At 38.8% G+C, this 13,705-nt stretch overlaps 1 protein-coding gene across 1 annotated transcript in view; it reads right to left on the bottom strand.

Annotated features, from left to right (window-relative positions):
- Nucleotides 1-13,705, bottom strand: part of NALCN (sodium leak channel, non-selective) — a 300,444-nt gene that overhangs the window by 48,405 nt on the left and 238,334 nt on the right. Inside the window, exons 20-26 of the mRNA XM_081082492.1 lie at nt 6,710-6,811; nt 6,259-6,328; nt 3,650-3,741; nt 3,439-3,561; nt 1,086-1,142; nt 726-846; nt 498-629 (exon numbers count right to left, since the gene is read on the bottom strand). Of these exons, the coding sequence (XP_080938618.1) occupies nt 498-629; nt 726-846; nt 1,086-1,142; nt 3,439-3,561; nt 3,650-3,741; nt 6,259-6,328; nt 6,710-6,811 (697 nt within the window). The remainder of the gene's footprint in view (nt 1-497; nt 630-725; nt 847-1,085; nt 1,143-3,438; nt 3,562-3,649; nt 3,742-6,258; nt 6,329-6,709; nt 6,812-13,705) is intronic.

Raw genomic sequence — 13,705 nt, 5'->3', positions numbered from 1 at the left:
TTCTTTGAGTTGTTTCCTATGGTTTCTCAAATTAGTTTAACCAAACAGTTGAATGGTCTTTCCTAGCCAGGTATTTTGTGCCTTAGAATTGGGAGAAAGGTCCAACCATTCTCACTTTAGTTTGTTTTTAGTAGTAAGGCAGCTCATCAATCAATTATATGATGTAGATTTTTTTTTTTTTTAGTATTGGAGCCACTAGAATTGTGGGGGGCAAACTAGTTTTGCTATCATAGACCTCATTAATGCATGTCTTATGCATACATAAAAGTGGATGATGTATTTCCAACCTTCTCCATGAATCTTTTTAATGCTTTCCATTTAGAGTTTTATATGCATGCCTCTTATTCAGCTATAATGGACTTACTACTACTTTACTTAAGAACTCAGTTTTGGCATCTAAACTTTGGTGACTCACATATCTCACTCTTGTACCAAGAAAAGCAGGAGCTTTTACAAATCCATTATATTTTATATTTAGGAAATAATCAAAGACTTACAAGATATATAAATATGTCCATTACTCCACCAAAGTCTCTGATGACAGCAGTTGGAGTGAAAAATAAGCCATCTGCCATAATCTTCAGATTAAGCTCAATGCTCATGAATATCACAAATACATACTCAGCAATCTGAAATGAGCAAAAGGCAGTTTGATCACAGTGAATGGAAAAGATGCAGGTCAGTGTCTTTCCTCGGAGCTGTGGGTTAAGATTCAGCAGAGGTACCTGCAAAGTAGGTGCATGCATGACTCTTCGGAAGGGAGATTCGAACATCATGGAAATGCAGGAGCAGATGGTTACAATGATCATGACCCAGTCCAGGTAAGTCACCAATCCCAACAAGTCACTGCCAAAGACCAAACAGAACTGAGGAACATACACGATCCAGTAAAGGCAGCTAAAAGCCAGAGAAGTCACTGTTGTGATTCTAATAATGTGACTGGTACATTTTTATGAATCATCAATTGTCTATTTCATGGCACAACACAGCAGGAAAATAGAGGGCATTTTTAATATTTTTGTGCATCATAAAATAGTACACAGAAACTTCAAATGTGCATGGGAAACAGAAGTTGGAAAGCTTACTAAAGTTGATGGTACTTTGTATTTTTCACAGCTCCTGTGACAGGATCTGTTTTAGATCTGTAAGAGAGAATAATCGTATAAACTTCTGCAATATAGCAATGGTGTTATAACTTGGCAGCATAGAATTTAGAAACATCAAATCTACCTAAATCTCTTTTTACCCTTTATAAAATGTCCATTTAATATACTAGAGGCCCGATGCATGAAATTCGTGCAAGGGTAGGCCCTCGCAGCCCCGGCTGCCTCAGCCCTCGCAGCCACCCTGGCTTTGTCTGGAAGGTCATCCAGTCATTCTGCTGATCGGCTGTTCTGTCGATTTGCATATTTCACTTTTATTATTATAGATGTTAACTGTATGTGACTTTGGGAGACAGAGAACATTAGATGAAAAAAAATCAGAAGAGCTTGCAGTTAATACATATGAAAGTAAAATTTTATATTTCTCAAAATATTTAATTTTAGAGTTGATGATTCCATTCAACAATTTCTGATATGGATTTTACAGAATTAAATTTTGGCTTTTCTTTAAAAACACACAGTTAAAATCTTTGCCTTAGCAGTTTGAAGATGTTCCTCATAATTATTTAATTAAATATCTCTAAATTCAACAGAGTCCTTCACCCTGTATTTAACTGTGATCTTGTGGAGTAATGTATATAGAATTTCTCAGTAAGGGAATCTCTAACTTTTACTTTTTTTGGGAACCAATCTTCAGTGAAGCCCCTAATAGTGTTTGTATGTGTACTCCCAATCACAACAAAGTCATCTTTGGTCCATATCAGCTGCGTTGCTGACAAGGAGAATTACATCACACTAAATGGGGTGGAGAATTAATAATCAGGTGTTAACATGAAGGCAGCCAACAGGATAATTCCAGATTAAAAACCCACTTTGGAACTCATCAAATCAATTTTAAATTGCCAACTTTTTCCTTTACTTTGTGAAAACTCAGGGGAGTTTTTAATGATTATTACTCAGTTATTTGAAGCTGTGAAGATCTTTCTAGAAAAGCAGAAAGAACAATGGATTGTCTGTCAGAGAGGGCCATGCACTAGCTGGTGTCCTTGGCAAAGCTGTTAATCTCTGCTGACCTAAGAGTCATCCCCCGTTGGAGGAGAAGATACACAAACACCACCAAATGATTGCTGAGGTCTCCTCCAGTCCTGAATGTCATGACAGTGTATTAGTTTCAGATGGCTGCTATCACAAAGTACCACAGATGGAGTGGCTTAACCAACAGAAGCTCATTTTCTCCGCTCTGGAGGCTAGAAGTTCAAGGTGTCAGTAGGGCTGGTTCCTTAAGACAGCTGAGAGAAGGCTGTCTCAGTTCCCTCTCCCTGGCTTGTGGATGGCCATCTTCTCTTTGTGTCTCCATGTAGTCTCCCCTCTCTACGTGGCTGTGTTGTCCAAATGTCCTCCTCATGTAAGGATACTGGTCATTTTGGGTTAGAGCCCACTCTAATGACCTCATTTTAATTTAATGACTTCTTTAAAAGGTCCCTATCTTGGTTACATTCTGAGGGTACTGAGGGTTAGCACTTCAACACATGAATATTTTTTGGGGGTGGACACAGTTCAGCTCACAACAAATAGTGAATATCATATGCTACTGATTATCAACACAGGAGGTCAATTTACTTAAATGATAGCATCAGAGAAATTCCAGCTATCGATGGGAAGGTATTCGTACTTCCTCCACGACTTTTAATGTCCTCAGGATATTACTTAAAGTTATGCATGACAAAAATTCCATGTCACCCACTGGCTGCCTGCTAACAACGGCTTGAGTCATCACAAATGCAGCGGCCTCCAGGTTGACCGCACTGACAGCCTCTTGCCCATTTGTTCCATGTGGGTAGGAATGGAGACACTGGCCAGTGGGTTTTCTTCTTGAAACAGTTGATAATGGAAACACTAGTCAACTTTCTTTTTACTTTAAATTATTCTAGAAGAAATGGATTGGGGTATTTTGATCATAAAGAAATTACAAGTGGGAAAGAAGATGGACGCAATGCCTTCGCCTTGTCGCTCAGTCTCCCTTGGCGTCCGTGTTCAAAATGAATGTGGAGTTAATAACACCGATACAAACGTACTGGGCAGCAGTTAAAATGAACAGATAAAAATGGCTAAGTGCTTTCTAAACGTGAGTTTTATATAAATTTAAACTACTTGCAACCTTTGTTTGTTTTCCACCTGGTTGGCCGCTCAGCAAATAGGAGCAGCATGATTAATTAGCCCACAGTTTATTTTGTGACCCCATTAGGATTACACGTTCCTTCTCCCTGGTATGACAACCCCACCTGCTGTTTGTATGTCTCAGGCCAAACACCTGGCTGAAACTGAGTGTACTTACGCATTAAAGCGTGCCCGGACCACCACCCGGCAGAAGTTTCTGAACCTGTGCTCCCGTCCCACTATGAACAGTGGCTTATCGAAGTACGGGTGGTTCTCTCGCAGCTCTTCTTCTTGCACTTTCCTTGAAGGGGACATTTATGGGAGAGTAAGGTTAAGAGAACGTTTGCTGTTCCCAAGTGGGAGCCAAGAAACAGTGTAGCACCCTGTACCTTTTCATTTCTGCTTGCTCCTTTTTTTCTTGGATCATCTTTATTTCACTGTCTTCTCTTTGTGCATTTCTGTATCTTACTGTATTGGAATGCTAGAAAGAAATGAAAATGGGGCATATCAAAATGGATGATATTTTTGAACAACCACCCCAAAATGATCATTTTATACATATCTTTATTTTATATATACTTTAATGGCCATGGTCATCTTAGCAAAGGTGTTTTTTACCCCAAATGATTTTTTTAAATATATATTTTATTGATTTTTTACAGAGAGAAAGGGAGAGGGATAGAGAGTTAGAAACATCGATGAGAGAGAAACATCGGTCAGCTGCCTCTTGCACACCCCTGACTGGGGATGTGCCTGCAACCAAGGTACATGCCCCGACCGGAATCGAACCTGGGACCACTCAGTCTGCAGGTCGATGCTCCAAACTGGTTAGGGCCAAATGATTTTTTTTTTCAATAAAAACTTTTATTGAGAACCAATTATGTGCCAGATACTGTTCCAGTGCTGGGAATATGGCAAAATGGCAAAAACAAACAAACAAATAAAATCTAAATATGACAAATCAAACCCTAGTCTTGTGGGGCTAATGTTCTAATAATCAGGGAGACAAACCAAAATTAGATCAAAACAAGTAAGAATGTTAGAAAAGATGTAGCATTTTGGGAAAAAACAAAGGGGAATAAAGCATGCTAGAAGTCTACAAGTTTAAATAAACAGGTCAGAGCAGGCCTCAATAAGAAGTTGTTATTTGAGCAAAGACTAGAAGGATGCAGACCACTGGATTTTTGCAGAAATTAGTTTTTCCTGGGGAGTGAGTGGGTTTGCACAAGGAGAAGCCAGGATGCCAGTGTGGGTGGAAAGCAAGCAACAGAGTTGGAGATGAGGCCAGAGGGGTGTGTGTGTGGGGAGCAGATCATGAAGCACATTGACTCTGATTTTCACTCTGTGGGAGATGTAGAGCCATTGCTCAAATAACTTGATAACATTTTATAGATCGTAGTGCCTACATTGAATTGTTTTTCTCTTCTATTATTAGAACAAGTGAAAAAGATGAAACTATTTAAATTGCTTCTATTGTAGAGGAAAGATTTCTTATAATAAGCAGAATTCCCACGATCTTTTGCTATGGAGAAGACAGGGGGTGGGTTTTTGTTTTATATCTATGTAGAAAATATAACAAAGCATCTTTGAAGAAGAAATGAACTTCTGCAATTGAGATCATTCAAAGAGAGCCTTTTGTTGTATATTTTAAACATGTATTTTAAAAGCCATGTCCTAATTTGGTTTTGGAGTTTACTGTGCATTTCTATTGAAATCCATGAAAGGAAAGTCCTCGGAACTAGTGTTGCTTCTCTGAATTTTTACCTAGAAATTTTCTCCAAGCACTATGCTAGATCATAAATTTCAGTATACAGGTCTTGTGTTGGATCCAATCAGACTTCCATGTTGACAATACACTGGGTCATATCAGACAACATTCTGGCTTAAAAAATCGTGGCAGTAACAGATGTTTGTGCTAATCAGAATCATGTACCTTGGTAATGGCTATATCAGGTGTCTCATCTGGGGCTCTGGGCCCATGTGGAGGAGTGCACACTGACCATCCTCTAACATTACCTGCCCCCAAATCTCATTCCTTCACACTATGTTATTTTTCTTTATGCAAAGTCAATCTGTCACAGTAAGAAAAAAAGGAATAACAATGACCCAGGAATTATTATATATTTGTTTACGTGCTTATCATTCTTTCACTAGACTCTAAGCGCCTGCAAGGCAGAGATGATATCTTGCTTCCCCTCTAGTCCTTATCACTGAGAACAGAATCTGCATTCATATAATGAACACTTGATATATAATTGGGTCAGTGAATAAATAAATGAATGGCGTAGGGTCAAAAAGCAAATAAATTATTGGGAAATGTTGACATAAAATTCTTTTAGAAATCAAATTTTATTTCCCAGTAGGTAAAGCTCTGAAATGATGGGCTTGGGACCTCGAGTCTAGAGCAGTGATGGCGAACCTATGACACGCGTGTCAGAGGTGACACGCGAACTCATTTTTTTTGGGTTGATTTTTCTTTGTTAAATGGCATTTAAATATATAAAATAAATATCAAAAATATAAGTCTTTGTTTTACTATGGTTGCAAATATCAAAAAATTTCTATATGTGACGCGGCACCAGAGTTAAGTTAGGGTTTTTCAAAATGCTGACACACTGAGCTCAAAAGGTTTGCCATCACTGGTCTAGAGATTTGGAATTTAGTAAATACTCAAAGTTAGTAATGTGAATCATTCCTATAATGTGCTTTGAATGTCTTTAATTTCGGTGAAATGTAACTGGTATGTCATTTTTTGTGTTGCTGTCTTAACAACGGCATATAGTTTGTCGGATGTCTGGAATTTTCTATGGTTAATCATCTCTTTTCTGTCCCTGGCCATTTAATTTGTTTCCTGAGTCTCCTGATTTTCTCTGGTAGAAAATCTTATGGAGATGTGACAATGTGACAGAAAGACCCAGGCACTGGAATCGTCTGAGCTGTCATTTAAATACGTCTTAATAATCATGTTTAAAAATCCAAAGCTTTGCTTAGAACTTACATCTTGAGTCAGAGTTTCAAGAGATTTCCCCCTGCTGATCCTCTGGCTGTTTGATCCGTGTCTTAGTGACCTAAAACAACCACAACCAACTGGTCAATATATCTCAAGACCAACTTTGGACTTAAGCAATGATCATTGTTTAAAATAAATAAATAAAACAACTTTCCTTAAATAAAACAAGTATATTTCTTTTTTATAGCAAAAGCTTTTGTCTATCCAACTGTCTTTGATAACATCTAACTGAAATTCAGAATTTTCCTTTCGACATCACCAAGGTGAAGATTTTTGAAAGAACTTTTGAATCTTTGGATCTGATCATGACTATTTCGTTATTGTTACCACCAAGGAGTAGAATGCATGCTATCTGCTAACCAGGGCTGTGTGCAGCAAACACTTCCTGTAACACTCCTGTCCTTGGTTTCCCTGCAGCCTCCTCTCCTGCTGTATTTACCTGCGCTCCTGGCGGATGTGATGTTGCACACTGAGAATTGACCTTTCCTTTGCTGGCTGCCCCTCAAATGAGCCACTCAGCATGCGCTGTCGAGTGCAGGCTCTAGGGGAAAAAAAAAGGAGCCCATGATAAATGTGTGATCTGTACACTTGGAATGAATAATACATAACTGCTCATTACTCATTATTTTTAAGGAAACACCAATGATAAGGCAAAATACAGCAAATGACACACAATCCTAAAGGAAAAGGAGCTTTAGGCTTCCTGACAAGAATACTTTTACAAAACAGAACTGTCCTGGCTATGAAGAGGGGCTGGAAAATAAACAGAAAGCTCTCTCTACCCCGCCACCCCCAACATGTTTTCCCTCCCCATCACCCAAATAGGAGAGCTTCTATTGGGATTCTGTGAGTAGTAAGGCCAGCCTGACCACAGTTAATCATGATGTTGGTTTTGAATTTAGCGGTTTTCAAAGCCCTTAGGGAAAGGTTTGTCCACCCAGGCCCCTGGGATGACAGAATATACATTTCAAGATTTTGCAGAACTCTAAGAAAATTGGAAAGCATAAAGTTAGATAGGGGCACAAATCAGTACGAAAGAGATGTAACTAAAGCTGGAATTAATACCGAGAAAAACCTCAGCCTGGAGCTTGTGACTTACAGTCAGTCAGCCACCACTTTCTTTGTAACCACAAAATTCCAAAGATTTTTAAAAATATGCTATCTTTTTCACAATTGGGTGACTCAACACCTGTAGTGTGAATGATTTGGAGAGAGAACAAAATTTCTTCTCCAGAAAGCTCTCTCCAGCGGAAATGATAGAAATTCCCTTGATGTAGTCGTCAAGTGGAGAGAAATGCAGGGCTTAGGAGAGCTGCATGCCAAAGGCGACACTGTCACGAGTTTGCTGAGTGGCCCTTCAGCTCAGTTCCCTAATGGGGAACATTAGGAGAAGGCCTTCATCTCAAAGAAAACTCACAGGCTTACAATACGATGATGTTATGATATGAACATCTCATGACACTGTATTTGTTCAACACCTGAACACGTCTACTACTGTCATTGCTTTACATAAACACTTTCATACTTATGTTTCCTAACATGTTACCTAGACTAGCTTTGATTTACATTACTGTCTGTCTCAGAGTTATGACCTTTGAGAAAAGATCTGTGTCTGCTTGTGTGGCGCCAGCATGGCCAAGGGTGAACCTGAGGAGGGGAGGTGAAGGATTGAAGAAAAGACAGACAAGAGAATACAGCTGGGGCTTGGTGGATCTCCCATGCCTGGATGAGGACACAAAAGACCCAGCCTGCAAGCTGATGCTTTATTTTATAGTCGGATTAAAACAAGATTAACATGTATACAAATGTTCTTGTTTTGGCAACCCTTGCTGCACCTCCCACAGCCCATTAGCTACTTAGGAAGGAATCTGGGAGGGCTACAAGGTCAGGAAAAGGAGCTTTAGGCTTCCTGTCAAGAATACTTTTACAAAACAGAACTGCTAGGAGAGCTCTGCCCTCCAGGCTGGGACTTGTTTGTGGCTCTGTCACAGGTCAGCCCCAGGCTTGACCCTAGAGCAGCTCCCTACATCTGCTTAGTATACTTAAAACAGCAGTTTTTATGATATCATGTGTATATTTAAGTACTTAAAAATGCCTTTGATACCAATGAAAATAATTATGGAGAATACCTATGAAGAATCATACAAACTCAATGAATGCAAATGCATTACAGAAAAATAAAACTCAAATAATCACTTTTCTTAGTTTAATAAGCAGCAGGAAACATTAAAATCCAAATAAAATGTTATTAAAAAACAAGGATTTATGAGATGATATACAGAGACTGTGCATATTTCCAAGACTACAATGATGTTGCATAGGAAGATGCATTTGTAAGTTAGGCTGAGTTGACAAAGATGTAGCACGATCTTAGGTACACTACGGATTGTTTGTCCAACAAAGAACTGAAAATTATGAAGCCATCCTGAGAAAATCTATTTGGACAATGGTGTTGTTCTGACATATATATAGATCCCTGCCATTAGTGTAAAGTCAAGACTGAACCTGCGGCCACTGTCTTAGTAACTTTTATATTTTGTTACAAGACTCTCCCCTAAAGTGGTTGAGACCTATAGGACTTACATACAAAATACATACAACTGTGTTATAACATACCCATTTGAGTTGGTTGTCCAGCTAAGTTTGAAGTAGAAGAATGTAACTGGCTTTAAGCTGCCTGCTGGAGGGGCCTGTGTGCCTGTGCACAACAAAGCCTAATACCATGCAAACAGGAATTTGCAGCACAAAAAGTGAGGGTTTTTAGGAAGTGGCCCAAGCCTAGAGGCATAGGTGAGCTAATGCTCAAAACCTGGATCCCTGATTGGTTCCACGGAATGGGTTTTATAGGGGGGAAATCATCAATTATGGTGACTACGAAAGATAGGTTCATGGTCAGGGTTGTGGTCTCTACTGATTGGTCGGTGCTAAGGTCTGGTCCTGATGTATCACTTTGTCTGGTTTTGCTGATTTTGAGGTCCTGGAGCTGAAACACAAGTGAGGCCTAGAGGCCATCGCTACTTTGACCAGAACTCTGTCTCTGTGGTCAACAGACCCAAGGTGTTATTTCTAGGATTATTTGATGCTCATCAGAACCTCATTGTCCTGAGGGCTTAATGCTTAAGGGAGTGAACATGCAAGGGAGAAGGAGGCAGGTGAGTCAGGGTGCTGGATAAGGCCAGTTTGAATCAAAAAGAAAGGAGAAAAGGACATACTAAAGCAATCACATTTCTGCACAGTTACAGTTTTTGCCCAATAGTCAGTCTAAGGCTGTCTGGGCATTCGTATTGGAGGAAGAGTTAGCACTGCATCTACTGACTCCAGGGCCTGAATGATGTTCTGGCACCTGGGGCAGCATAACACACCCACACCTGCTGGGTGGCCTTTGTGGATCCTGGGGTCAGATCCTCTTCATCTGACCCCAAACAAGCAGGTCACAGTGGAGACCCTTGGCTATGGGAAGACTCTCCTGCCCCATCCCCCACTTGTGATATCTCTTCTTCTAACAGCTCGGTGAAATGGTGGTGAGAAAGCAAGTTCCTTTTCCTCTTTGGCTCAAGAACACTCCACTCTTTCCAACTGGGTCCGGAGAATTCAAAAAATAGTATTAAAACGGGTTGGAGTTTCAGCCATATAGTATGTGAGTTGTTGTTCTCTGTATGATTCAGTCATGGGGGAGGAGGATGCTTTTTAGCTCTACCCTGCAAATCAGAAAACCTGTGCTTAATCAGGGTGAGATGGCCACCTAAATGAGCATAATATGTAAAACCATTTGCTTTCATTTCCTTTTCCTACCACTTTCTTCTATGTTTATGTTTGCTAGTAAAATTTTAACCCAGATAAATGATGAAAAAAAAAAAAGCCCAGTAATTCTGGGTCCATTAAACCATGTAACAGGTGACTTCAGAGTTCTATTGGAGCCAAGCATAAGCTTTGGTGGTTTCCTTTGCTCACTGAGAGGGCCCTGCCAGGGTCTTCCTGTTCTCTGAGCAGAGGCGGTATACCCACCTCCTCATTTCCTGGGCTCCAAAAGTACCCATGTAATCTGAGAAAAGTGAAGACAGGCAGATAGGGCCAAATTGGCTTGGTGTTAAGAGGTCATCTTTGGTGCTTAGGCTCAACATGGTCCCCTGTGCCAGCCTCACACATCCCAGGACTCCACCTCCGAGTCTGGTGCCAAAGCAAAGGTAAACAGTCTCCATCTCCATTCAGTGGTGCTCTTGTTCAGACTCTTCTTGCATCACGTGCTCCCATGTCTCCCCCTTTCCCTTGAGTACCTCCAATGGCTTTCGAACGAGAAAACTCAGTAGGTGCTCAATAAATATTTGTTAAATGAATGAACTTTGAAAGTCTGTGAAGATCAAATATTTTAATTTCTTTTTTGATCACTTTATCCTTATCAAGCATGAAAACAATCAAAATAGCATGTGTTTGAAATATACTTTTTAAAGGGCATGCAAAATCATCTTCATTTTATCTCAAGTTGGAATACTATGCCATCAAAAAATGAGCTGCACACCTATGATAGATGGGACCCTTAGACAGAAATGAAAGAAAATCAGACATTGCTTCCTGCAAGTAGAAAATTTATAAACCTTTATCTACATTCTAGGTGAAAGCTATTAAGGGAAACCCTGTAAGCTGAAATGAGGCTGAGCTGCACCCATTTCAATATCGTAAAAGGGAGATCTGACCTGTCACTGGGGACATGGTCTCCATATATCTTGTCTTATAGCAATCTACCACCAAGCCAAAGTACCAATTAACAAAAGAATTTGAGATTTTTAATATTTTACCAATAAGTAACTTGAGGCTCTTAATATGTTACCGATATTTTAATAAAAGACCTACTCAGAAGAAGTACTGTAAAATTAAATTAAGTTACATTTTGCCACTTAAAAATTTTCATTTAAATTTAGATGCCTTTTGATCTCACATAAAGATTTTAAAAGTATGTTCTCAGGAAGGAAGTGTTCCTTTATTTGCTGCCTAGAGAAAAAGCAAAGATAACGGTACAGAAAAGAGCACAATGATCTTCAGGGAAGCTCTCACTTTTCTTAGGGGAAAGATCGATATCGTCTTGGAATTAACGTCTTCAACATCTTCTCTCTGTCTCTTCATCATGGCAAGGACTAGAAGGGCCAGTGCCTAGAAACTCCATCTAGTGGCTTCATATTAAAAAAAAAAAAAAAAAGTCTGCCTGCTTGGCTTCTGGAGCTGGGAGGCACAAGGCTTCAAGTGTCTGGTGAAAAATAATGAAGTCTTTTGTCTTGTCTGAGTGAGGAAATTCTCCATTATGCAGGCATATGTAATCCCTTTATCCCTGCTCCCTGGAGGAGAATTACAGTGAGGCATTTTCCTTTTCCCAGTTGGGGTTAATGTTATGCCCTCTCTACCTTTGAAAGTAAAACAAGACTAGGACCCCTGATGATGATTCAAATGTGGGAATATTCTTCAGCAAACACACATTCCCAGTTGCAAAAATATTACCCCTGGTTTCTTGCCAAGTCTTTGAAAAAAAACATATGAAAGATTGATTCTTTTTTCTTCTTCTTCTTTGCATTGCCTTTGTGCTGTGGAATTTCAATTGCCCCTTACATGACAGCCATATATATATATGATCTTTTATGGAGGCTGGGGGAAGAGAACCGCATCTTAAGAAATTGTCTCTATTTTTCTTGAAATTTCTCCATCTAAAATATTTTTAAATTGGCCCAAAGATTATGGTTATATGAGAGATCGTTGGAGCTTTATTAGCCTTTAAACACCACTAGTTGTTTATAGAAACAGTAGCAGGGGGTCCTCGGTTTCTTTCTTCGCTTTCTCCATGTCTTCTTTCTTAATGTTCCAGAACAAAGGTGTTGGCAAAGCCTGTATATGCTGTAATGAAAAAGAGAGACCTGTGAGTCTTCAGAGTATCTTCATCCATTATAGAAAAGTTAAATAACATGATACCATCTGGTATTAAATATAATTACTATCTAAAAAAACCTGCAATGTAACTTTGCAAAGCATTAAATTTGAGGAATTTTACTCTAATCTTGAACTCCACAAGGTAGCACACGGTAAAATATTATCTGATGTTTAATGTAATCACATTAACAGACAACAGGAAAATAGTCTTTCCAGGATAATTATGTAAAGCTATGGATGAACTGTGTAAGAAAATAGATGCGTCTTTCCTGGAATGGCTCTTACCTGATTCCAGTGAAGTGACAAGGTGTTGTCCAAAGTAGAGACAGCAGCAAATACTAATGGGTGAGTTCCTCTGTAATGGGCTCTTGCTGAGATGAGGAAAAAGCTGCATTTTTATTGTAGTTAGTACCCCACTCTTTTGTGAATCAGCCCAGTCCTGAGTAAATGAATATGGCTCCTGAATAGCAACAGCAGATTAGTTCTTTCCAATCTTGCATTATTAATAAAAATGTTTTCTTATATAGGCATGCAAATACATGTCTGGGCCAAACAAAACCCCATTGTGGATTGAAAAATAAAAAGAAGCCTTTAATTTCTTATCATCTGTAGGTACATTAATAAAAAAGAAAAAGTAACTCATAGAAAAACTATGCCTTTAGTGCATCTATTAAAATTCAGCAAATAAAATGTCTGAAACCTTACACCATTCATTGGAGTTCAATTTTTGTAACCCAACCGCTGACTCAGAAAACTGTAAATTACAACACAAAAACTAAACATTTTATCATGATAAAAGTGAAAATTTGTTAATGTTGCATAAACCATAATAACTAATTTTCCCACAGATACATATTTTTCTATATTACCTATTACTTTACTCTCCAATGATAAAATAGTAAAAGGAACACCTTGTTAAAATATCTTCCCACATTTGTTAGGTAAAATTTAACAGCAGGTCTCCCAAGCCAGAGCAATATTCCAATCACTTTGAAGCTTATCTATAAATAATCTACAAAGCAGACACTAGCTCAGAAAAATAACCTATCTTGATTACTACAAATCAGGTACTATATAGGAAAACATCTCAGAATATATTATTTTACTATATATGGTAATAGATGTTAACTAGACTTATTGTGGTGGTCACTTCATAATATATAAATATCAAATCATCATCTTGTGCACCTGAAACTAATGTAATGTTATGTCAATCATTTCTCAATAAATTTTTGGAAAGGTTGAATGGAATTTTGGTTGTTAAAAAAGCTATATATATGTGTGTGTGAATATATATTCTTCAATTAAGTTATAAATTGTAGTTGTCAATAAAAATGATTCTCTTAAAATGATAAGAAAGCCCTAGCTAGTTTGTCTCAGAGGATAGAGTGTTGGCCTGAGGACTGAAGGGTCCCAGGTTCCATTCCTGTCAAGGGCATGTGCCCAGGATTGGGGCGATCCCCAGGAGGGGGCATGAGAGAGGCAGTTGATCAATGATTCCCATCACTGATGTTTCTATCTCTCT

This window comes from Myotis nattereri (genome assembly GCF_964212035.1).
Source record: "Myotis nattereri genome assembly, chromosome: 2".
In the NCBI taxonomy this organism is placed as follows: Eukaryota; Metazoa; Chordata; class Mammalia; order Chiroptera; family Vespertilionidae; genus Myotis; species Myotis nattereri.
The sequence above is the reverse complement of the archived record's forward strand: the minus strand, read 5'-3'. Positions and strand labels throughout refer to the sequence as shown.